This window comes from Meles meles, chromosome 8 (genome assembly GCF_922984935.1).
Source record: "Meles meles chromosome 8, mMelMel3.1 paternal haplotype, whole genome shotgun sequence".
NCBI classification, from domain to species: domain Eukaryota; kingdom Metazoa; phylum Chordata; class Mammalia; order Carnivora; family Mustelidae; genus Meles; species Meles meles.
In genome coordinates, this window is record NC_060073.1 from 18985822 (window position 1) to 19011476 (window position 25655).

Genomic DNA, 25655 nt, shown 5'->3' on the forward strand with positions numbered 1-25655 from the left:
CAATCAGCCTGCCTTTGATAGCAAACCCATACCTGTTTGTGGAGTTCTCTTTTCTAAAAGGAGTGTGTGCCGCAGCAGGGCCCTGGGCTGCCATAGCGGCCAGCTGGTGAGACCAGGCACTTCTCTCTGTTCTCCTTTCCCCTGCCCAGTGAGTGAGCATAGTAGCACTGCCCTTGAGCACAGTTCTCTCCCCAGGCCAAAGATGGTTTGTGAAGAAGCTGCTCCCCTGCAAGTCTCATGGTGTGGAAGGGTTCAGCTCGGAGAGTGGAGACTAGCAGTCAAGTCTTAAGCAATCCTTTTCTGTTGTGTGGGGCTTTCACTTACATAAATGTGTTTTCTGCCTATAGTTTTGTTTCTTACTTGGGTTTCATCATGAAATTGATTTGCCTTGAATGCAGCCAGACACTGTCTCCTGGGTCCCACATGAGTGGCCAGGGCCTGCATGGAAGCTAAGAGCTTGGATTTCTGGAAACAAAAGGCCGTCCCCATAGAACTGAGGAGAAATCCTAGCCCTCTCCCCTAGAGAGTTCCCCCCACCCCAGCCATTGTCTTCTACTTTCTCCTGGGTTTGAGGAGGGGAGAGGCTGGAGCTCTGCTCCACCAGAGACCTACCTTCTCCCCCTGCGGACTTGTTTGGGCGCTTCAGGGGAAATCCAAGCTTTAGGTTCCCTTCTGTCTCTGGCAGTTGGATGTTTTCTTGGTGTCCTCCATGTCCTTTTTGACTTTTCCCTGTGTCCATTGTTAGCATGTGCAAAAGTTCCCTGTCATTACCCAGCCCCCGCCCCACCCGCCTCCTCATTTCAGGGCTGTACACAGTGAGTGTTCCTCTTCTCTCTCTATCTCTCTCTCTGTTTGGATGTATTGCTCTGTGTAACTCAGTGGGTCTCCCTCTTTCTGGTTTGTTTTTTTTTCTAGATTCCTGCCGTTTGTTCATCGTTGTGCCTAAAGCATGTCGATGTGGCGTCAAGTACATCGTCCAAATCCCTGTCTCTTCAGCTTCTCTGATGCTTGAACTCTCACCTTTGACCTTGTGTTGACCTTTGATGCTGACGTGTATTTTTATTATGTTTGTTTCTTTCTTTGTTATTTCTTTTTTCTTTTCCTTTTTTTTTCTTTTGTGCTGCCAAATTGGTTTTGCTAGAACGACTGCTGAAGGGGAAATATTTAAACTTGCATTTGAATATAAAAAAATCTATTTTTCTAGAACTTCATAAGATAACCACTTGATTTTGTGATTCCAATTCTTTGTAACTGTCTTCAGAGCAGCCCTACTAGCACATACCGCGTGGTGTTTGTATTTCTGTGAACACACAGCCAGTCCGTTTCTAGGCTTTGTTTCTCTGTGTGCTTAGTTTTAAAGACAACTTTGAAGTAAACAATGAAATAAAAGATGTCACTAAAACCTTTGAGGCTCCTGAGCACATTTTGCTGATACAGTTTGTGGGGCTTGAGGAGACCGCATGTGTTCTTTTGTTTTTCTGAGTTCTCAACTGCAGAAAACACCTGAACCCCCTTTCCTTTTTGACCGCAGGCTGCAGTTTGGGACCCAGCCAGCCCTTTTTCTTTTTCTTTTGTGGTTCTTCCCTGTAGTGCCCTGCAGGGAGCCTTCAAATCCCTCTGGCCCCTTCCCGTCAGCCCCGCTCTGCCCATCTCCGTGCTTGTTCCTACAGTCTCCACAGCAAAATGTGATGCTTTGATTTTTTTTTTTTTGTTTTTTTGTATGGTTTTTGTGTTTTTGTTTTTAATTTTTCCTTTCCTACTAAGATTATGCCCAGAAAAAACAAGTTTTGCATGTTTCCTGCTGTTTCTTCACACCTTCGTATATATCACCTTCACCTCTCTGTTTTCTATAGTTTGTGCAAAAACTGACCGATTTAAAAGGGTTTCAAAGAAGCTGTTTTAAATTGTTGTGGGGTTATTTTTTTCAAGATTGTATTGTTTTATTTTGAAGTGGCAACTTTCTCCTCTATTGCCCTGAGAGTGTTTGCCTGTGCACTTAGACTGTCACCTCGTGTGGCCTCCAGGCCTCAGCGGGGGGCCCCCCAGGAGGCTGGCTGCTCTGCTCAGAGGTGGGTGGGAAGGGGGCCTGGAGAGGCACAAGGAGCAGAGATAGAACCCAGAAGGTGGCTTCAGGGGTGGGGGTAGGGGGCGGGCAAGAGGTTTAGCGCATAGGGGTAGTGAGCGCCCCTCAGCCCTGAAGAAGGAGGGTGCTCTTAACCACTCGGAGGAGGCCATCCGTGCACTAAGCGGCAACATACCTGCCCGCGCTTTTCCTAGGTGACAAGCACAATACTACAGTCTTCACACTGTTTACAGCCCTGGGCACCACCTACCCCACACTGGCTCTTCACCACAGCTCTGCTCTTGCTTAGCTAGTGGGGTGGGGGGTGAGGGCAGGGATTTCTTCTTCTTCTTTTGTTTTTTGTTGGTTTTTTTTTTTTTTTTTTTTTGAGTGAAGAGCCAAATAGCTACTGTCCCTGGGTGCCAGGCAAGCCAGTTCCTTGGTTCCCTGAAGGGAACTTGCCCTCCTCTCTTGTGGCACCATCCAGCCTCAGGGTCTTAGGGACTTTTGAGTAAGAATGTGAATGATGGAGGGAGAGGCCAGAGGAGACTAGAGGTCACAGGATGGATCTGTGGAGGTAAGAGATTTCAGAGGGAGGAGTTTGTGATGGATTCCACCCAGACCTAAGCTGCTGGTGGGTGGGACAGCTGGGAAGTAGGATTATCCAGGGAAGGGTGAAGAGAGGGTAGCCGAGGGACTTGGGGTGGGGGGGAGGGGGATGGGGAAGGTAGAAGCACTGTTAGCATCATCCACGCAGGGGTTGATGAAGGAAGGGATCCTGGCAGAATTTCTGCTCTGGGACCCGCAGGTTGCCTAGTATTATGCTTGAGGCCACTCTTACTAGGAAGAAAGGGCGGCCAATGGAGGCCCAGTGTATGGTAGGCTGTTTAATTTCCTGGAAGGGGTGATTGGGTGGAAAGAGGCCAGGAACCCCAGCCTGAGCGAGACTGCCATGCACCCCACAGTCTGACTGCACAGAGCCGCCTCTGTTGGCAGAAGGCGCTGAGGCTCCCCTTCCTGTGTATTCAGAATCCGTGTTTGCCAATATATTTTGCTTTCAATTCCAAGAGGAGCTCTGGGAAAACCTGTGGATAAAACCAAATGCCAAACGTTGGACGTTGTTTCCTTTTCCTTTTCTCTCTCTGATTGTTTTAATTGTTCTGTGGTGGTTTTAATGGATTTGAGACCCTGGAGCGGCAGCTGCCTTTCTGATTTCCAGCTGCTTTTTGTGAATAATTTAAAAAGAAAAAAAAAAAAAGAAACTTTACATTTTGGAGACAAACCTGTGTGAGTTTTTTATTGGTACAAACGTTGTATTTAACACTAGGGGTTTTGTACAGTTTTTTGCCTTTTCTACTAGAAAACAATGTAAAGTGATTTCACAATGTGAAGAGAAAAAAAATTGCCACTATGACCAAACGCACAGTCTGTTCTGCAGCAACAACGGGATTCAATCAACTCAAAAGTCGTGATTCAGCCGTAGAAATGCTTTTCCTTTACCTTGTTTGAGCTTTTCCTTTCTTTCCTGTTTTGATTTGCAAAAGAAAATGTCTTTTTTGTGTGAACTTGTGTTGTACTATGTAGAAAATTATGGATTTTACTTTAATGGTTTAAAAAAAAAAAAAAAAAGGCAAGAAGAGCCTTTGTTGCTTTTCTGACCTGATCACAGAGTTTGTGTAGTGGATTAAAAAAGAAAAAAAATTGTTACAAGTTTGGAGCAAGGGAGTATGTGTTTAAAAGGAATCTCCTTCCTTTTTTGTGTGTTTTTCCTTTTGTCCCAATGGGGAACCTAAATCTGTTTTAATTGCACAGACACACGGACAAAAAGTCATTTTGTATCTGCCAAGTGTGGTACCTTCCTTTGTTTATTTGCTATTAAACTGTTTGAGAAGAACTGTTGTTGTCTTCAGAGTTGTTACTGATTTGTTGGGGTGGTCAGTGGGGTCTATGGGACTGGTGGGGGTTGGTGGCACCCTGAAGAAGGGGTAGGGGATCCTGCTAAGATTTCATCTTGATGTGCTGGTTTCATGAAACTAAACTTGCCTAAGTCTCCTGCAAGAACAGAATTTCTCCCAGAAAACTACCTTCTTCATTGTCCTCCATTCTTCTGACAATGTCCCTGCTAACACAGGAGTCCCTTCAAACTTTTTTGGCAACCTTAAATTTTGTGGTTCTTCCATTTCTAGTATAGTGGCTACCACACTGCAGAATTGGCCAAACTTGTAAGTGCAAATCCCCTCTCTGGGCCTTTCATGCTCCACCCCAAAGTGGTTCAGTAGGTTTCCCCCCTCATCCTGAACTCAGAACAAGGTCACAGAAGGGCATTTCTAAGATTTAGTTTACTACTCAAATTCTAGATCAGGCTCCTAAGTGAAGCCCAACATCTGAACTTCCTCAGGCATTCGAGAACTGCAGGCTCAGCCCCGGACTGGCAGTGTAGGGGCTTGCAACCAGCGCATGGGCTGGGGGGTGGGGGGGGGGGGAGAGGGCAGGCCTCTGCCTCCTCAGAGTCCCTCTTTTTGGGGGTGACTAGAGGAGCATTTCTCAGTGGCAGTTGCTCTGAGTACTAGCCCATGAAAGGTTCTATGAAGTAAGAGTTCCGAATGCAAATACATTCGGGAGTAGTGCATTCTCATTTGCTTTTATTAAAAATAAGTTTAAAAGAGGGGTGCCTGGGTGGCTCAGTTGGTTAAGTGCTTGCCTTCCCCTCAGGTTATGATCCCAGAGTCCTAGGATCGAGCCCACCATTGGGCTCCCTGCTCAGCAGGGGAGCTTGCTTCTCCCTCTCCCTACCCCTGCTTGTGCTCTTGTCTCACTAGAGCTCTCTCTCAAATAAAATCTTAAAAAAAGTTTAAAAGTGACAACTTTGTATTACTCTGTGGTAATTATCCTACCTAATGTTAATTGTTTGCCACAATCTAAGTGCTATGGGGAACACTTGATACATGTTATATGTTTTAATTTTTATAACATCCCTGGGAGGGAGCTACTATTCCCATTCCCATTTTGTAGATGAGCAAACTGAGGTTAAAAGAAATTGGATTGGGGCACCTGGGTGGTGCAGTCAGTTAAACGTCCAACTCTTGGTTTCAGCTCAGGTTTTGATCTCAGGTAATGAGGTTGGGCTCTGTGCTGAGTGTGGAGTCTGCCTGAAATCTTCTCTTTCCTTTCTCTGCCCCTTGTACTGGTGTGGGCACGCACGCTCGCTCTCTCTCCCTTAAATAGAAAAAAAAAGTGTTGCCCGCTAGAAAGTGGTGTGCACTGAGAATCAAATCAGGTCTGCCCACCTCCCAAACCCTTTCTTTTAACCACGACTGGGGAGAAATACTCCAGAAAAGCAAATAATTATGCTTTAGTTAACCTAAAGTGTCTTCTCGCCACAGGATTGCACAGTCCTCTAGGCTCTAGTGAAGGGAACCTGGGGAGCCTACAGCTCTGTGGCTCCCCCAGGTGGTAGATGAACCATTGCAGCCTGGCCCTCCTTAGAGCCGCCGTCCTGGTGTGGAGAGATTTACTGGTAATTCACTGCTCCCAGAGAGGTGGTCAGCACGATCCATGAAGGGTCACTTCCCATGAGGAATGGGGTGCTTCCTGCGTTATTCCTGCCACTCTGGTCTTCCCTGGATCTGGTCCCACCTAAATATTCCTTACCTAATTTTTTTTCTGCTGTGGCAGAATACATATAATGCAAAATTTTCTTCTTAAACCGTTCACCCAAGTAGATCATTCAGTGGTATTCAGCACATTCACAGTCTTTTTTTTTTTTTAAGTATTTATTTGACAGAAAACACAAGTAAGCAGAGCGGGCAGGCAGAGGGAGAGAGAGAAGCAGGCCCTCTGCCAAGCAGCCTGATACGGGGCTCGATCCCAGACCCTGGAATCACGACCTGAGCTGAAGGCAGTCGCCCAACCTATTGAGCCACCCAGGTGCCCCTCACAGTTTTGTATAGTCCTCACCACGTGATTTTTTTTTTTTAAAGATTTATTTATTTATTTATTTGACAGACAGAGATCACACTTAGGCAGAGAGAGAGGAGGAAGCAGGCTCCCTGCTGAGCAGAGAGCACGATGCAGGGCTTGATCCCAGGACCCTGAGATCATGACCTGAGCCGAAGGCAGAGGCTTTAACCCACTGAGCCACCCAGGCACCCCGCCACCTGATGTTTTAAATCAAGCTTGAAATGCACCTATTTCAACTTGACCTCATTCTGACCGTTAATAGTTAACGAAATCACAAGGTTTTGTTTTTAAATGTCCATTAGTTATATGTGTTTAAATACACATTAAACTACATAACCAATATGTATGAAGTGCCCATAAGGCGCCTTCTCAAAGAGGGCGTGCCATGCTGCAAAATGGGACCAGGATGGACAGTCGGGCTTGGAGAGGGCTGTTTGTTCTGTAAGGACAAGGTGGCGGAACCTGAAGTTCTCCATCCAGCACAGGTTCTCCTGTCACTCAAGATCCAGGTGGCAGATCTGGAAGTCTTTACCTTAGGACTCTTGTTCTCCTGAGATGGAACTTGATATAAAAATAGAATGTGACGTACAAAATACATCTTTCAATGTGACATCGTACTTAGGCTGTTGTTTCTCTTTAAAATTTACCAAAAAGAGTATGCCTGGAGTACTATTTTTAGCCTTTTTTAAAAATGTAGGCTTGTGCACCTCTATAGCTTTGTCTGCAACTGTATTCCTTTTTAAAACCCACACGCAGTCCCCTTTTATATTTGAATAGATTCCTCAGCACCTAATTGTTGCCACAGCCCTGGTTCCTGGCTCTCCACAGAGGCAGCCCCTGTGTCAGCTGCCCTGACCCTCCCAGCTCCTCCACACACCGTGTTCCCCTGAGCCTCTCAGTCCCTGACGAAGAAAGGCATCGGGAAGGAAACGGGATCAGGTTTGTGACTTCACCGCTGGGAATGTCACACTTCTGTCTGACAGCGTTGCCCTTCCAGGAGGGATCATAGATGGCTTTTTCTTGCACCTTCTGCCTTCTCGAGCATCTTCCTTCTCTCTCAGGAGTCCTTTCCAACCCCCGCCATCTGGTGTTTAATTTCTTCTGCATACATTGACTTTTCTCTTTTCCTGGTAAAGGCTTCAGCTCTAGGGATGGCTCTTGCTTTTTTAAAATCCAAGTCAGAGTCTTGGGAGGGGAAATGGAACATTTCAGCTGGGAAGAGCCATCCTGACATTCCCGCTGCCCCGGCTCCAGGGCTGCCTGCGTGGCCACCAACGCCTCCTCCGCCCCCAAGGGCATCCCACTGTGCTGACGCCTCCTGAGGCTTTAGTGTTTTTAAACCTCTACAATTCACCCACTTACAGGGGACAAGTCCTTGGATCTTAGCATTGTGCCACCATCACCACAACCTAATTTTAGAACATTTTCATCACCCCGAAAAGAAACCCCGTACTCATTAGCAGTCACTCCCCTTCTCACCTCCCCCTCATTCCCAGCCCCTGGCAACTGCAAAACTGCTCTATAGATTTGCTTATTCTGGACGTGTCATAAATGCAGTCATAGGATATGTGCCTTTTGTGTCTGGCTTTCACTTAGCCTACCTCTCAAGGCATGTTCTTTCCTCCCCCTCCTTGAAAGCAACTCACAGCCCTAGGCTTGTGCCACCTGCTTTTGCCATTCCTGGTCTTTCTGAGCCTGCCTCCTTGCAAGCCAGCCATGGTCCTGTAGCCCCTATCCTTTCTGCTTCTCCAGCTCCTCCTGTTTACCTGCCGCGCCATCTGCCTCACCCTGCATCTGGCTGTCCTCGGGACCTGTCTGTGCTGTGCAGTTCTACTAGCCACCAGCCACTGTAGCTATTTAAATTAAGAGCTCTCATTCCTCACTTTCGCTACGAAGCTCCATATGACCAGGGCACCGTACTGGCCATTACGGGGCCTAGAAATTTCCATCATGGCAGTCAGTTACAGTGGTTAGGATTCTTCTAGATGTTACTCTGCATTGAAGAAGACAAAAGAGGGGCACCTGGGTGGCTCAGTCGGCTAAGCGTCCGACTCGATCTCAACTCAGGTCTCAATCTCAGGGTCCGGTGTTCAAGCCCTATGTTGGGGCTGTTCTGCCCATCCTCCCAGCACCTGGCAGCATCGGAAGGTAGAGACTGAGGCACAGAGAAGCTACAGTCCTTGTCACATAGCTGTAAGTAGGAGAGTTGGGTTTTTAACCCACGTCAACCTCTGAAGTCCTGGTAGAGCATATTCCTTTGGGAGGGTCTGAGGTGGGCCCCAGTTTCAACCCCCCTCTAGAACAGAGCTTTGTGCAGCAGGGACTGTGCATGTCTTGTTCCTCGCTGGAGCCCTAGGGTCTGGCAGGCAAGTATTCAGGAAACATTTAATGAATAAGTGAACAGATACCAAAAAATGATCATTGCTTTTGTTCAAGAGCTTCCTGATGTGCTTCCCCCTACTACATTAGAGTTTGATTCAGACATTTCCATCCACTCCAGGGGTGCCTGGAGGGTTCAGTCGTTAAATGGCTGCCTTGGGCTCAGGTCATGATCCCAGCCCTGCATCGGGCTCCCCGCTTGGTGGGGAGTCTCCCTCTCCAGCTCCCCCTGCTTGTGTTCCCTCTCTCACTGTCTCTCTCAAATAAATAAAATAAAACCTTTTAAAAAAAAATTTCCACCCACTCAGAAGAAAGAGAATAATTTCATACCTTGTTTATGGATTGCCAGCTGCCAACCAATACCCGAGTTCTCCATAGGCCCTCAGTGGCCATGTAACAAACAAATGACAGCCCGGTTCCTTAGAGCTACTTTATTGGAGTTCTTTTTTTTTTTTTTTTTTTTTTTTAAGATTTTATTTATTTATTTGACAGAGAGATCACAAGTAGGCAGAGATGCAGAGACAGACACAGGAAGGAAGCAGGCTCCCTGCTGAACAGAGAGCCCGGTGTGGGGCTTGATCCCAGGACCCTGAGATCATGACCTGAGCCAAAGGCAGAGGTTTTAACCCACTGAGCCACCCAGGTACCCTACTTTACTGGAGTTCTAATACAATTGCCGAGATAGCCACCAGGGGCGCCGTCGGAGAGGAAGTTGATGCCAACCCCTGCTTGGCCCTCTGCTGCTGGACAGTCCCTTTGGCAGTCTGGGAACTCCCCAGAAAGAGGCATCTACCTGAGGTCCTCCGGCCTTGAGGGTGTCACCAACCCAGTCATCCTTAAAGTCAAGTGTGCCCAGAGGCTTACATGACACCATAACCTTTTTTTTTTTTTAAAGATTTTTTTATTTATTCATTTGACAGAGAGAGAGATCACAAGTAGGTAGAGAGGCAGGCAGAGAGAGAGGAAGGGAAGCAGGCTCCCTGCGGAGCAGAGAGCCCGATGCGGGGCTCGATTCCAGGACCCTGAAATCATGACCTGAGCCGAAGGCAGCGGCTTAATCCACTGAGCCACCCAGGCGCCCCGACACCATAACCTTTTAAAAAAATCATTTTAGGGCACCTGGTGGCTCAGTCGGTTAAGCATTCGGCTTTTTTCTTTAAGATTGTGCTTATTTATTTGCCAGACAGAGAGCGGACAAGCAGGAGGAGTGGCAGGCAGAGGGAGAGGGAGAAGCAGTCTCTCCAGTGAGCAAGGAACCTGACACGGGGCTCCATCTCAAGACCTTGGGATCATGACTTGAGCTGAAGGGAGACACTTAACCAACTAAGCCACCCAGGCGTCCCAGCATCCAACTCTTGATTTCGGCTCAGGTCATAATCTCCATTTGTGGGATTGAGCCCCCCACCCAGCGGGGAGGCTGCTTCTCTCCCTCCCCCGCTCCTCTCTCCACACACACTCGCAGTCTCTCAAAAAAGCTTAAAAAATTCATTTTAGGGTGGAGGGTTTTTTTTTAAGGCAAAACATTAATACAGTTATATAGAAGAGACTTTAGAGTATGGTGGGAAAAGCTTTGTTCAGGAGTCTCTTAATCTGGTTATACCACCCGTCCCTGTGACCTTGGGCAGGTGACTTGATTCTTTCAGCCTGAGATTCCTCATCTGCCAAATGGAAGTGAAAACACCCACCCGGCAGAGCTGGGAAGATGAGAGATTGGCTTAGGACCGCGCCTGGCAGACACTTGTTCAACTTGCTAACAGCCCTAAGTATATAAATGTTAAAAGGGAGCGTTTCCCCATCCCACAGCCCATTGATAACTGTTAAACAGATGGGGTAAGTATGCTTCCAGAATTTTTCTCTCTATACACAAAAAACGATGTACATATATAATTTCTGTTAATAAAAATGAGATCATGCCGTAATGTACAGAATGTTCTGCTACGTGCATTTTTTCAGTTACTATGTCCCGGGCACCCTTCCATCTGGGTATGTACACCAGGATCTACAACTTTCATTTTTAGAGGCTATAGAGCATGTCATGATTTCTTAACCACTTTCTTCCTGGACATAGAGGATTTCTAGTTTTTCCACTATTACAGACAGTAAAAGCCAGTTCCAGGAAGGTTCAGGAGGCCCATTATAGGGGCATTAGTTTCACATATTGCTTTCAAAGCAATTCTTGTTTTATCTCTTCATTTGATTTTCATAGAAACCTTACCAGAGAGGCGATAATTCCATTTACAACCAGGAAAATGAATTCATCGAGAAGGACAAACTGAGGATCCCACAAATCATGGCAGAGGGGGCCTGGGATGGTCCCCTTGGGTTAATGTTTGTCGTACTTCTGGAATAGCTGATGCAAGTGAGTGGAAGGAGTCCCGTCTAAGATGACAAGTGACACTCGGCCTCAGTGTCAAGGCGAGAATAATGGGAGCAAGATGGGGTCTGTCCCGTGCGGAATCCCAGGGCCTGGTTTACCTGAGCCCCTGGTCTCCAGGAGAAGCAAGAAATAGAGAGTTTTGTCTGAACTCTCTAAGGTAACAGATGGAGCCCAACCGACACAGACCTCTTCAGCGCTCACAAGCCAGATGGAGACACGAGACCCCTGCTTCAGGCCCAAACTTAGATTTTCTACTTTTGATTAGAAAGCAGGGGTCTAACCTGGGAGGCCTGTAGCTGGTGCCTGACACAGATGGCACTTGGTAGAAGGCTCTGCGCCCCTGTGTCGTACCCCCCTGGGAGGCTAAGTGGCCCAGAAAAGCCCATTTGATTTTGTGGTTCGTCCTTCCAATCTCCAGGGGCCATATGTCTGCTTCACTGCTGGACATGGGTGAGTAGGCTTGACTTTTGAGCTGCTCCCTAGCCTTCTCCATATACCTCTCTTTCAGCTGCCCTGATCAGAGCCTTGGCTAAGGTTCCCGGGGAGCTTGTGTGTCAGGTAAAGATCACTGTGATGTCCGAAAATGGGTCTCCCGTTTCCCTTTACTTTTCTCCCTCTCCCTCCTCCTTGTCGGGAATAGTGTCATGGTCAAGAGTGGGATCCCTAAGTCACATCGCTCAGATCCAGTCCCTGCTCTGTCTCTAGCTGTGTGGTCTTGGGCAGGTCGTGTTACTGCTCAGTGCCTCAGTTTCCTTATCTGTAAACTGGAGGAAACGCTTAGCCCAGAAAATGTCAGTTGTCATCTGCCGGTCTCTCACGTTTCCAGGGGCTGTGCGGGGGCTCAGGATACAAAGACAAATCACAGCCCTTGTCCTAACAGAGCATGACCTTGACATAAGTGTATGCAGTAGTCAGCGAAGGGCAGACTCTGGGGCAGAGGAAACCTTCCTCCTGTCAGATTTTCAAGTTTTGGGATCCTTTGAGTTCCCAGGTACCCAAGAAGCTCCCAGACTCCTTTGGGGGCACGGATGCAGGCTGCCCACGTCCTTTCCTTCCCGCCAAACTCGGGTCTGGACTAGTGAGTGGGAGAAATCAGCACTTTCCATGTGGGCCCAGCTTCCTTCCCCTCCGGGGGTTAACTTTCACCGAGGACCCACCTTCCCAGATGAGAGGAAGAGCCCAGCCAACTCTCACTCCCTCTCGTCTCCTTTCCTAGCTTCCTGGGGTGGGGGTTCCAGAGAACTCCCCCCTGGGGAGTCCTGGTGGCCTTGCCTCATCCCCTCCACCTCCGCTGGGCTGTGACCCTGGGGCACAGACCCCTAAGCTGGTGATGTGCCCCCTGCTCCAGATTGCCCCTCTCTGGACCTGCTTTGCTCACAGTAAACAGGAAGCCATCTCTGCTCGGGGCTGGGGCAGGAACATGGCAGATCAGATCGGCTGTGAAGCCTGCAACAGTTGCTTTACATTTCAAAATTAGACTTTTTTTCCTCCCCTTTTCCCCATTCATTCATTCATTCATTCAGTACATTTACTGAGTAACCCATGTGTGCCTGGCCTTGCTCTAGAGATAGTCAGTGGTGGCTGAGACATCATTGCCCACACATCTGAGTCGGAGAAACAGATGATGAGCAAATGACCTTATTGGTGACTGTAAAATTATAGAGAGAAGTCTTGTATCAGAATGGAATGTAATTCTCCATGAGAGCGTAACAAGCTGACTCACCCTAACTAGAGTGTCACTAGGCAGAATGTTGGGGTGGGGAAGAGGAAAAGAATCAAGATGTACAAAGGTCCCGGGGCAAACAGTTTGGCAGTTCTTCAGAAGCTAAAGAAATCAACACAATGAACATAGGAAGATTCGTACATGAATGTTCACAGCGCCGTTGCTCTTTACCAAAGCCAAAAAAGTGAAGCAACCCCCCAGACGTCCACCAGCTAATGAATGGCTATATAAAATGGTAGATCCATACAATGAATACTACTCAGCCATAAAAAGGAATGAAGTACCGATTTCCAGCACCGATGAACCTTGAAAACGTGAAGCTAAGTGAAAGAAGCCAGTCACCAAAGGCCACGGATTGTATGATTGCATTTACATGAAATGGCCAGATTAGACAGTTCCATGGAAAGTAGATAGAGGCTGCGGGGTGCATGGGTTTGCTCAGGCTCCCATAGCGAACTACCAATGGGGCACCTGGCTTCTCATGGAGCGTGCGGCTCTTGATCTTGGGGCCGTGAGTTTGAGCCCCACATTGGGTGTAGAGATTGTGTAGAGATAAATAAACTTAAACATCAAAGTGCCACAGACTGAGTGGCTTAAACAATAGAAATTTATTTTTTTACAGGTCAGGGGCCAGAAGTCAGCGATCAGGTGGTTGAGAGGATGGCTTCCTTCCGAGGCCTCTCTCCTTGGCTTGTAGATGGCCTGTCTTTTTCCTGTGTCTTCACTTGGCCTTACGTTGTGTGTCTGTGTCCTGATCTTCTGTCACTAGTCATCCTGGATTAGGGCCACCCTAATGACCTCACTTTACTTCGTTAGAGATGGGGTCTTCAAGTACATCCCATCTGGGGGTTGTGAGCCTGGGTTCCTCAGTCGGTTAAGGATCTGCCTCTGGCTCAGGTCATGATCTCAGGGTCCTGGGATCGAGTCCCATGTTGGGCTCCCTGCTCCGATTTGCTTCTCTCTCTCCCTCTGCCTGACTCTCCCCCTGCTTGTGCTCTCTCTCTGTCAAGTAAATAAATAAAATCTTAAAATACATGCGCACGCGCACACACACACACACTCAGAGGAGTCTCTGAGGTTTTAAAAACAAAAAAAAATTCAATTTATGAGTCTGGGTGGCTCAGTCAGTGAAATGTCTGACTCTTGATTTCGGCTCAGGTTGTGATCTCAGGACGGTGAGATTGAGCCCCGAGCACTGGGCTCCACGCTTAGCATGAAACGTGCTTGAGATTTTCACTCTCCCTCTTCCTCTGCCCCTCCCTTGGGTCCATGTGTGCACACTCTCTCGCACTCTCTCTCTCTCTCAAATAACTAAATAAATATTTAAAAAATAAAAAAAGAATTGGGGCACCTGGGTGGCTCAGTCAGTTAAGCATCTGCCTTCAGTTCAGGTCAGATCTTGGGGTCTTAGGATCAAGCCCTTTGTCGGGCTCGCTGCTCGTGGAGAGCCTGCTTCTCCCTCGCCTCTTCCCTTGCGCATTCTTTCTCTTTCTCTTTCCCACTCGCAAATAAATAAAGAGGATCTTTAAAAAGAGAATTCAGCATATGAATCAGGGAGGACACAATTCCACTATAACTGGGGGAATGGAGTGACTGGTCATCAGTATGGGCTTCTTTTTGACATGGTAAAAACATTCTGGAATTAGTGGTGATCAATGCATAAATTTGTGAATGTACTAAAAACTGTCCACACTGAAAGGATGAACTTTGCCCTGGAGCAAGAAGGAGCCTGGTGTGCAGAGAGGAAGGAGAAAAAGGGGAGGCGAGCTGGTGGAGTTGGCGGGGCCCCATTCCCTAGGGCCTCTCAGTACTAGGAGCCCCATATTTCAAGAGTCTCCTCCCTGAATAAGACATTGCCCTTCTCCACAGTGTCTGGCATTAAAGGTCATTATTAGGGACCTTTCAAACTGGGATGGGGATTGGGATTGGGACACTTCTTAACCCTTCAGGGGTCAACTCCTGTCGCTGGTAGGCAGTGTGCCATGGAGCAGACGGACACAGCTTGGGATGACCTCCTGCTCTTCTATGTCCTCGTCAACTAATAAGTCGTCAGTTCCAGCAGTCCACTGCGGTGGGTAGTGGTACACTCTGGCCCAAAGTCACAAGGCCCACACGGCTAATAAATGGCAGAGTCAGCCTGGCTCCAGGGGGCACACTCTTCCCCACTACCCTGTGCTGCTCAAACAGCCCCTGAGTCAGGGTTTATGAGGGCGTGATTACTCTCATTTGACAGATACGGAAACTGAGGCACAGAGGGGTGAATGATTTGGCTTGGGCCGTACTGTGACCTAGGACAAGATGTTGGGAATGGTGTGGGCATGCCTATGGATCAGAGCCCTCGGTGCCCAGCAAATCCCAGAAACAAAGCCAGAGGGAGGGTAGGTCTAGGGAGAGGGCTATGATGGGGAGAGGCAGGGCTCAGGGCTGGCCACCTGCCTCACTGCATCCCTGCTTCCTCCAGGCCCTCAGCCCGTCCCTGGAGGCGGCTCCTTGGCCAGACTGCCTGGAGGGCCCACTCTGCCAGGGAAGTCGGGGTCAGTGTCAGAGGAGCTGAAGAGACACCAAAGGGGATGTCTGGGGGGCAGGGTGCCTGGATCCCTGGGCAGCCGCCTCCCAGCTTGGGGGTGGGTGCAGCCGAGGCCCGCGTGACATTGTGGCTGACATTCCTCAGCGGCCACGTGGCCCCAACTGGCAGGGACAGCTGCGGACAGGGGCCAGACCAGCTTTGTTCCCAGGGTGGCGCCCGCTCTCCATCCAGGCCCCGCTTGGCTCCTGCCTGGCGCGGCTCTCCTTCCTGGGGCTCTGTGGGCACCTGGCACTGGGGTCCCCGCCATGAACGCCTAGAAGCCCAGAGCCACCAGGGTCTCTCTGTCCTCCTGTGGTCCGGGGCTCTGGAAGGATGGGGCAGGACCAGACGAAGCAGCAGATTGAGAAGGGGCTCCAGCTGTACCAGTCTAACCAGACAGAGAAGGCACTGCACGTGTGGATGAAGGTGCTGGAGAAGAGCGCGGACCTCGTGGGGCGTTTCCGCGTGCTGGGCTGCCTGGTCACAGCACACTCGGAGATGGGCCGCTACAAGGAGATGCTGAAGGTGGGCCCAGGGTGGCTATCCCCATGCTTCGGATCCTCCTGCCTCCTCGAACACCCCCTGTCCCCCAGGCTAGCCGCCCCACGGGGGGCTCGGAGTCTAGTCTAACACCCGGTGGCCTTGAACTTCGCCCTGAGACTGAGGCAGAGCTTCTCCACTTCAGGGTTTGGCAATCTCCAGGCTGGGTCTGGCAGCCAGGTTCCAGCCTTCCCGTTTGGGATTCTGAGTTGGAGCCTGGGGCGGTGTCTAGGCTCCAGGTTTGGGGCTGGGGATAGGAGGGTGGGTGGGTGGGTGGCCCAGGTAGGCTGGGGCCGAAATGTGAGGGCTATGGGTCTGAGCGTGGCTCCAAGTCTGGCGCATCCAGCCCATGGCCAGAGAGCAGAGAACTCATCTGAGGCCTTGGCTGTGAGGCGGGGAGGAGGCCCGGTTGTGAGGCTCGGAGGCCAGGCTGACCGCCCCGCCCCCACCCGCGGGCAGTTCGCTGTGGTGCAGATCGACACCGCTCGGGAGCTGGAGGATGCTGACTTCCTTCTGGAGAGCTACCTGAACCTGGCGCGCAGCAACGAGAAGCTCTGCGAGTTCCACAAGACCATCTCCTACTGCAAGACCTGCCTCGGCCTGCCGGGCACCAGGGCCGGCGCCCAGCTGGGCGGCCAGGTCAGCCTGAGCATGGGCAATGCCTTCCTGGGCCTCAGCCTCTTCCAGAAGGCCCTGGAGAGCTTCGAGAAGGCCCTGCGCTATGCCCACAACAATGACGACGCCATGCTCGAGTGCCGCGTCTGCTGCAGCCTGGGCAGCTTCTACGCCCAAGTCAAGGTGGGCCCCGGGTGCAGGGGCTGGGCGGGGGCGGGCTCAGGTCCCCTGACACCCTCTTGTGAGCCGCTCTCCGCATTCAGGACCTTGCTCAGTCCTCCCATGCAGGAGAGTCTGAGAGGGAAGGCTCACCCAGGAAGGTGGGGACTTAGCAGGAAAGGCAGGGCCGGGATTCAAACCTTGGTCTGTCTGCCTTCCTGGGGGAATGGGAGGCTCCTTGTGAGGACTGGCCATGAACCCGTACTGCCCTGTGTTTGCTCTGTGGTCTTGGCATCTCTCATCTCTGAACCGTGGGAGGGACATCTATAAAACCGGCCCACCCTCCACCCTCCGGAGGTTGTAAGGGCTCATTCCTCAAGTATTTATTGACTGTTTGCTCTGTGCCGGGCTCTGTGGGCTTGGGATGCAAGCAGTGAAGACAACAGCAAAGCCCCTGGCCTTGTGAATCTTGCATTCCAGAAAAAGTCAAACGACTACAAACAGTACGTCAATCATGCAGTGTGCCAGAAAGTGCTTAAGAGAGAGGAAAGCGGGAAAGGAGGTGGGAAGTGCCGAGAATGGGGTGTTGCAAATTTCAAATAGGGTGACCGGAAGGCCTCATAAGGGTGCTATCAATCTGATGACTGGAAGCACCTGAGAGGGTAAACCATGCAGAAATCTGGCAAAAGCTTGACAAAGAGACAACAGGGAAAGCAAAACCCCACCCTGGGTTGGGTTGGTGTGGGGGCGTAGCTGGCCTGTTCCAGGGACGGTGGAGGCCAGCATGGCTACTGCATGTGTGTGAGAAGGACGGAGCAGGTGGTGAGAACCAAGAGGTAAGGGGGGAGGGGAGAAAGCAGGTCGGGATGAACTGATGGCGCCGGGAACCCATGGCTTGTCTCCGGCCAAGTGCTTGTTCTCCTGGGACCCCTAGGTATCCAGGCTGCACTTGACCTGTGGAGCATGTTGGTGCCTGGCACACAGTAGATGTTTAATAAATCTTGGGGCCAATGGCTGTGTAAATGCTGATGAATCAGAGGTGGGGTACGAGGCTCATCCGGAACCAGCCTGAGGATTTTGTTTTTAGCAACCAGACGTAGGAAGAACCCACTCAGATTCGCTAGATGGGAGAGGGGTGGGGTGTTTTAAAACCTTTTTTATTATGAAGTCAATTAACTATACAGGAAAATCGAGAGAATGATATATGGAGACTCCACAGTCCCACCACTTAGACTGAACAATGATTAATTACTGTGATGCCATATTTGATTTATCCTTTTTAACTGAAGCGTTGTGATGGGAAATTATAGACATCATGATATTTTACCCCGAAGTAGTTCAGTATGCATCTGTGAAAGGAAAAAAGAGAGACATTTTCTTATATAAGGACACTTTCTTACATAATCCCAATTATCTCTTGAATTTCTCTGCTTATCCTGAAAACACGCCTCTACCCTCGGCTTCTATAAATTGGAACACAGACCCGAGGCACGCGAGCAGTGGGCATTATGTCTCCTAAGTCTATTCCAGTGGAAGATTTCTCCCTTCCCCTTCGTCTTCGTCTTCCAGGATTTATCTAACAAGGCAAACTGACTGCCCTGTAACAGCTTTCATCTCATCGTCCCATTGCGTCCGTGAGAAGTCACGTGACTGGGATTTGTCTCTTTTTTTCCTCCCCTTTGCTCCCTGCAAACTAGAGCTTAGTGACCAGGGAAGACTCTGGTCACCTTTTTGGTGAGAAGACTGTAAGCGTTGTTGCATGTTTTATCACATCTGGTAGCAGGGGGCGACAACCCCATCCCTCCGTTTTAGGGTTAACGTTTTTTCCCTTTGTGACCAGCAGGTGAACTGGGCATAGGAGGGAGCGGCGGGGGACGGTGACGCTCTGGCCCCCTGGGAAAAAATTCAGTTCTATGGCCACAGTTTCCATAATGGATTTAACATCCAGTGATGTTTGTTGCCTGAATTAATTCTCTTATTTCAACTGAAAGGAAATGCTGATCTCCAAGTTCGACATATCCTTCCACAGTTGTTGGGGTTTTCTCTAAGGAAGAACTCTCCCCCATCAGGTAGGGCTAATTGGCTCCTCTGAAAGGCAGTTCCTACAGGAAAGATGGAATAAATACTTTTCCTTTCCTTTAGTTCCTACTTAGATGAGGAGGAGTCAAAGTCATAGCTGCCTTCAGCAACCACACTCATTTGTTTTGCTTTTTCGAGTACTGTTATGAAATCTTGGACTTTTTTTTAAAAAGATTTTATTTATTTATTTGACAGAGATCACAAGTAGGCAGAGAGGCAGGCAGAGAGAGAGAGGGGGAAGCAGCCTCCCTGCTGTGCAGGGAGCCGGATGCGGGGCTCAATCATGACCTGAGCTGAAGGCAGAGGCTTCAACCCACTGAGCCACCCAGGCACCCCGAAATCCTGGATTTTTAAAAAATATTCAGTCTTCTTTAGTTAATTGCAATTATTTTGTACTTTGTACAAAAGTACTTTGTACTTTGTGATGCTCAAATTATTGTGACTTTAGGTAATGGAATTCCTTCAATAAGGCTCCTGTGTCCTTTTGGAGAGACTTAATTTAAACACTGAAAGTGTTCTTGTTTTCTGGAACAATAAACTGTCCCAGGCTCAATTTGTACATTCCCTGCCCCAGACCTGGAATCAGCCATTTCTCTGGGTTGTTTTTGGTGGGAAATTGTATTAAAGACCAAATGTGGGTTCTAAGGTGCTCATTGCTACGGGGTTGTGATGGCTTCGAAGTCTTTGTAGTTGCCAAGACCCTTGAAGTTTACGCTAACATTTGCAATTCAAATCTAATGTTTCGGGATTTTCCTTAATTTATTTTAATCTGGACTCTCTTTTTCCTTAGACTGAAAATGTTGGCTTTTAGCAACATGACTGCATATTTATTTTATCCTACAAAATACACAAAATACTTCCCAAAGATAATTCCAATATTACTTTTTAAAAAAGAGACAACTGAAGGAAGTTTAAGATTTCTTTGCCCTTCTTTTGTCTTTGACAAATATCCCACTTTGGATGAATGTCCAAGGACATACATTCCAAGGTCATTTGAAATAATTATTTTTTTTCTGTGTGGTTATATTACTATAATGCAATAAAATGCTTTATAATGTAATAATATCTTATAGGATTATATTTTAATGATATAATGTATTATTATATTATAGTAATTCTATATTACATGTTATTACAATTAATGAATTATGTTAATAAGATGATACACAGTTAAGACATTTATTTCCATTTTCTATTTTTTTGGTTTAAAAAAATTAAATTAAAAACTTCTGAAGCTGTAAAACACTTACATGCCTTCAAATTTAAAAGGTGCAGCATAAGGGACACTGGGCTGGCTTGGTTGGTGGAGCGTGGGACTCTTGATCTCAGGGTCATAAGGTCCTGCCCCATGTTGGGCACAATGATTACTTACACAAATAAAACTTTTAAAAAAAGTACGTAACAAAATTTGTGAGGAACAGGCTTTTGTTGGGGTTATCAAGAGTTCTCTTTTGGTCATATGAACTTGGAGATGCTTGTTAGACATGAAGTGAAAGATCAAATAGATTTCCTATGAGAAAGAGTAGAGCTATGGGGCTGTAGCTGAAGGGACATGAGGTCAAAAGAAGGTTGTTTGATTTTGATTTTTTTTAAAGATTTTATTGATTTATTTGACAGACAGAGATAACAAGTAGGCAGAGAAGCAGGCAGAGAGAGAGAGCAGAGGAAGCGGGCTCCCCGCTGAGCAGAGAGCCCGATGTGGGGCTCGATCCCAGGATCCTGGGATCATGACCCGAACCTAAGGCAGAGGCTTTAACCCACTGAGCCACCCAGGTGCCCCTGATTTTTTTTTTTTTTTTTAATGAGGTAAGAAATGCCAGAATGCATTTGTACACCACTGGGAATGATTGAGTCGAAAGAGATGGAGGCTTGGTTCCAGAGTCCCGTGGAGGAACTCACTTCTGTAGGAGCTGGGGGTCCTTCTCTAGAGTGGCAGGAAGGAGGCAGAGTGGTCCATCTCGAGGATTTGGTGGAGAAGGGAGTCCTCTCTGACTTTCTTCTGTTTTCCCTGTGGAGTATGAAGCAAGGCCATTAGCTGATAACAGACGGGTAGAAAGAGTATTTGGAGGTTTAAGGAGAAAGAAAGGATGATTTCACTGCCTCAGTGAGTCTGCTCCAAGTTCTTTGGAGCGGACTGTGCGGGCAAGCAGACACTGAGCCATTGGTGAGCACCCGCTGCCGGGTACTGGAGGGCAAACACGAGTGGGGGGCCTGGTACTCCCCCTTTGTGTGAGAGGAGACGCCAGCTGTATTTTCGTGCCTTCTCACTCATTCTTTCATTCAACAAACATTCATTGTGCCAAGAACTAAGCGCCAAGAGCTGTACTAGGCTCTTGGGATGCATCCGCAAACAGATGAGAATTCCTCCATTCATGGCGTGCACACCTTTCCAGTGGCCGTTCCCGCTGCCTGGACCACTCGTTCCTGGAAACCTGAGTGAGTGAGCGAACACCAGCGGGGCCTCTGAGCTAATGGAGAAGGCAGGCCCTAGAGCCCTCGACTTCAGGGCAGCCCCGGCCATTCAGTGTGCCCCATTCTTGTCCCACCTCCTCCCTGTGTCCCCCGCAGGACTACGAGAAAGCCCTGTTCTTCCCCTGCAAGGCCGCAGAGCTCGTTAGCGACTACGGCAAAGGCTGGAGCCTCAAGTACCGGGCCATGAGCCAGTACCACATGGCCGTGGCCTACCGCCTGCTGGGCCACCTGGGCAGCGCCATGGAGTGTTGTGAGGTGGGGCAGGAGGGAAGATGGGCAGGTGGAGGGTGGTGGTGTGGGCTAGGATGTCCCCCTTCCCTAGCCCTCTTAGGGCCCCAAGATCGCCCCTTGACCCCCTTCTCCATGAGTCCCTGGAGGATGTGTTTGTTCTGCCTAACTACCCCCGCCCCCGCCCGGCTGCAAAACTTCACTCCTTTCCAGTCCATTCTCAAGGGAGGAAGTTTCCCTCTGCCCTCCCCTGACACATCCCCTCCGTGGGGCACTTTAAGCAGGAGAGCCGGTCTCTGGAGTGCCACAGACCTGGGTTCAAATCCTGATATTGCAACTTATCGGCCAGGTGCCCTCGATCAAGTCACCTCTCTCCACTTCTCTGGTTGTCGTGAGGCCTCAGGGGGGCTGTAGGTGGAGCCGTGGCACCGTGCTAGGTGTACCGGGCTCCAAGGATGTTGGCGATCCTTGGGCTGCCTTGTCAGAGGGGCCCACTGAGTCATGACACCCCAGCGTTGGGGGTGGGGGCAGGTGTGCAGGCCTGAGCCTCCAGCCTCCCTTCACAGGAATCCATGAAGATTGCTCTGCAGCACGGGGACCGGCCGCTACAGGCGCTCTGCCTACTCTGCTTTGCTGACATCCACCGGAGCCGCGGGGACCTGGAGGTGAGGTCCCTAGGATGCGCAGGGAGGGGTGGCAGGCCTGGCCCAGTCTGACGGCACCCTCCCCCTGGCTGTGCAGACAGCCTTCCCCAGGTACGACTCCGCCATGAGCATCATGACTGAGATTGGAAACCGCCTGGGACAGGTGCAGGTGCTGCTGGGTGTGGCCAAATGCTGGATAGCCAGGAAGGCACTGGACAAGGTGAGGCGGGCCCGTTTCCTGCAGCCCCTGGCTCTCCCCAGTGCTCCCATTTGGAGCCAGTAGGTCAGCCTACAATCTGTGGGGCTGGTTCTGGGCAGGACTCTTTCAGACATTTTGTCTAACATCAGCCCCACCCGAATCCCATGAGGTGAGTCCATTCCAAGTCATTTTCCAGACTCAGAGAATGTCCATGATGTGCCCAGACCCACAGCTAGTAAAGGACCAGAGCTGGGTTGGAACTCAAGATGCTTCAACGGCTTTCACTATTTCACAACACTCAGTAAGACAGGAATATTCTTCCCATTCTGTATCTGAATAAACTGAGGCAGCAGGTAACTTGACCACACAGCTCTGTTACTGGGCTCCAGCCTGCTTTTGCTACGTTCATACGCAGGGCAGCCGGCCAGTGATGCTGCCCTCCCCAGGCCCGCCCCTCTTGGCCCCTTCCTTTTCTGGAAGCCAAAGCCTCTGTCAGACAGCTCTGCCTGCAGTCCTGGCCTGTATTTGCCTTTCAGGCTCTGGATGCCATCGAGAAAGCCCAGGACCTGGCCGAGGAAGTGGGGAACAAGGTCAGACCTGATTCTGTCTCCTGGGTCTGGAGTCAAGAGCCCATTGGGACCTGGGGTGTGTGGGGAGGGCTTCCCTGAACCCTTCTGGATCTCCAGGAGCTGCCCCCACCCATTCCCAGACCCTGGCTGTTTCTCTTCCACCCACAGAGCACTTTAGAGGGCAGGGCAAGAGTTCCACAGCTCAGAGGACATCAGAATTCCTCAGAGCTTCTGGTGGTCATTAAAACCTCCACCAGTGGGTCCACTGACTAAGAGCTGGGCACACACAGGCTCTTCTGGGTATTGAGCCACTCCTCACTGTCTACCGGCAAGGTGGGCACTGCAAGCCACATTTTACAGGTAAGGAAACTGAGGCTTAGGGAAGGTGCTCCAGGTACACACTTGGTATCTGGTCTGTCTTAATTCCAAAGCCTGTGCTCCTCCTGTAGTGTATGTGGCCTCTCAAATTTAATGATTGTATCCAAACCTTTAAATGTCAAAAACAGGCTCAGTATCTAAAAGATACGAATTTCTTTGAGATCTAGTACGGAGTCCAACTAAAATGCCAAAGATCTTTGTTTTTGGATAGGTTATAGCGACTCAGTTTTACCCAAGTATCTCAGGTCAGTCAGAAATGCTGACAAGCTGTTGTGTGTATTTAATTAAGAAAAACAGGAGAGCAAATGGGGTCAATGCAGCGGATCTGGTCAATAAAGTCCTTCATCAACATGGGGTTCCCGGGGAGTTCTAGGGGTTTGGACCTCCTGCCTCACCCACCCCGTCATTCTGCATGAGGGGAAACCAAGGCCGGGAGAGGGCAGGACTGGTTTCCTAGGCCCATCCGCGAAGCAAGAAGGCCGCTGGGACCAGACCCTGTGTGTCCTGACCGCTGGGTTGGGCCCCGGGGACAGCTTCTCGGGCTGGGCAAGGGGGTGGTGGTGCTCACCAGTACTGACCTGGTCCCCGCTGGCCCCAGCTGAGCCAGCTCAAGCTGCACTGCCTGAGCGAGAGCATCTGCCGCAGCAAGGGCCTGCAGCGCGAGCTGCGGGCGCATGTGGTGCGCTTCCACGAGTGCGTGGAAGAGACCGAGCTCTACTGCGGCCTGTGCGGTGAGTCCATCGGCGAGAGGAACAGCAGGCTGCAGGCCCTGCCGTGCTCCCACATCTTCCACCTCAGGTGAGGGCTCCCGGCCGGTGGGCAGGGGGCACCGATGGTATCTTTGGAGTACCTGACCACAGTAGTAACACTGAATGTAGCCCCCTCTGCGTTCCAAGCGTGTTCTAAAATCTTCCCCTGTAATAACTCATTGAATCCTTCCAGCGGCCCTAGGAGGTGGCCATCACGATTCTCTCCAAAGAGAATTCAGAGATGCCTCTCAAAGGCCACGGGGCTCAGCCACCCAGGGCTAGACCTGCCTCAGGGCTGTGACAGCTACTGGCCTCCTAACTCCTGACTTCCTGAAAGCCCCAGGACTGAGTGCCAGGGGCAAGCAGGGACGCCCGGAGGCCGTCCCAGCTCCTGCGGAGGGGAGGGAAGGAGAGCGAGGCCAGGCCTAGGACAGAAGCCTGGGTTCAGTGAATGGACAGAAATCCTTTGCCTCCCAAGGTGCCTGCAGAACAACGGGACACGGAGCTGCCCCAACTGCCGCCGCTCCTCCATGAAGCCTGGCTTTGTATGAGTCCCACCAGCAGCCTTGGGCTTCTGCCTCATCTCTCCCTGCTCCTTGTCCATCATCATACTGGAGGCCCCTGATTGGTCACGCCTTAGACCCTGGGGTTACGCTTTAGCCCTGGGGCAGCAGCCTCCTCCAACCTGCCAGGGTCCAGGGCCTGTCCACTGTTGCTCCTCCAGGCTCGGCTGCCCTCCTTGCCTCTTTGTACTTTGCTCTTTATAGACAAATAAACTGTTTGTACCTGAGCCCAGCGATTCTGACTCTTTTGTGGGTGGGCTGGGGCAGCGCAGACAGGACAGCTTCCTCATCTGGTCTTCTTGACTCCTGTCAGACAGCTCTAACAAGTGTGAATTTGGGGTCAGCAGCTCCTGGGCAGACTCACTGAACAACCTTGGGCAAGTCACTTAACCTTTAGCAAATGCTGTTATTTAAAGAAATTTCTGCTTTCAACTGCTTCCAAGAAAACCACTAGACAGATTCCCACCAAGTTTAGGGGTTCTTTGCGAAGGCTTGGCTGAAAATAAATGTCATGTGGCTTACATGAAGTTCATTTAAGGGGTGCCCTGGGTCTTGCCTTGGAATCATAAGCAGAGATCCTCCAGAGCAATGGGACACAGATAAAACAAAAATGAGCCTTATATGACCCAGAGATCTGCCCTAAGCCTTGAGATGACAAGAAACGATTACAGATGTGAATCATGATGTTATTTTTATTTTTTAAAAGATTTTATTTATTTATTTGACATAGATCACAAGTAGGCAGAGAGGCAGGCAGAGAGAGAGAGAGAGAAGCAGGCTCCCTGCCAAGCAGAGAGCCGGATGCGGGACTCCATCCCAGGACCCTGAGATCATGACCTGAGCTGAAGGCAGTGGCTTAACCCACTGAGCCACCCAGGCGCCCGAGTCATGATGTTTTTTAATTGTAGAGGTTGTTGTCAATTCCACTCTTCCCACGAGGGCAGTTCTGGGGCACCTGCTCAGAAGTTAACAGCAGCAGCGATTTCTCTTTAAAACTGGTTAATGATTCTCTCTGGTAACCTTGGGCATGCCTTTTTTTGGCTCTCTGCAACACGGCTGGCGTATGTTGTCTATGGTTTGTGAGACTGAGCCAACTCCCGAATCCCCTAATTCCTAGCTGCACCAGATTCTGAGGTCGAATCATCCCTTGCAAAGCGCCCTTTCAATTACTGGCTAGATTAACACTACATTTCCCAAGGGCCCTCGAGGTCCCATCCCTTCTTCCTCCCCTTCCGGTTTTGCATCCAGGCTCCGCCCACTGCGCGCACCGACCAATAGCAAATCCACCTGTCCCTCCCGGCTGAAACAGGACGGGGGTAGTAACGTTTCGGGAGTGGTGGGGAAGGGGGGGGGGGCGGGTCCTGTGTCCCGGGTTTTGTCTTTTGAATCGGAG

General features: G+C 49.9%; 2 protein-coding genes across 2 annotated transcripts in view; both read left to right on the forward strand.

The window, feature by feature from the left end:
* The window catches only part of CELF1 (CUGBP Elav-like family member 1), a 74586-nt gene extending 70628 nt beyond the window's left edge, over positions 1-3958 (forward strand). Inside the window, exon 17 of the mRNA XM_046015400.1 lies at positions 916-3958. The gene's annotated coding sequence lies outside the window, so the exon portion shown is untranslated. The remainder of the gene's footprint in view (positions 1-915) is intronic.
* Positions 3959-15400: 11442 nt separating this feature from the next.
* RAPSN (receptor associated protein of the synapse) lies at positions 15401-24358 on the forward strand. Its single transcript, XM_046017040.1, has 8 exons — positions 15401-15592; positions 16067-16405; positions 21029-21187; positions 21727-21825; positions 21902-22024; positions 22540-22593; positions 23549-23748; positions 24178-24358. The coding sequence occupies exons 1-8, from the start codon at positions 15401-15403 to the stop codon at positions 24248-24250; spliced, it is 1239 nt and encodes a 412-aa protein (XP_045872996.1). The 3' UTR covers positions 24251-24358.
* The last annotated feature ends 1297 nt before the right edge of the window (positions 24359-25655 follow it).

Bases quoted from the DNA above. Each gene is read 5' to 3' on its own strand.
- RAPSN (XM_046017040.1), top strand. From the start codon at position 15,401: ATGGGGCAGGACCAGACGAAGCAGCAGATTGAGAAGGGGCTCCAGCTG. The intron at 21,188-21,726 runs GTGGGGCAGGAG...CTCCCTTCACAG, and splicing joins GCGCCATGGAGTGTTGTGAG to GAATCCATGAAGATTGCTCT. The intron at 22,025-22,539 runs GTGAGGCGGGCC...TTTGCCTTTCAG, and splicing joins CCAGGAAGGCACTGGACAAG to GCTCTGGATGCCATCGAGAA.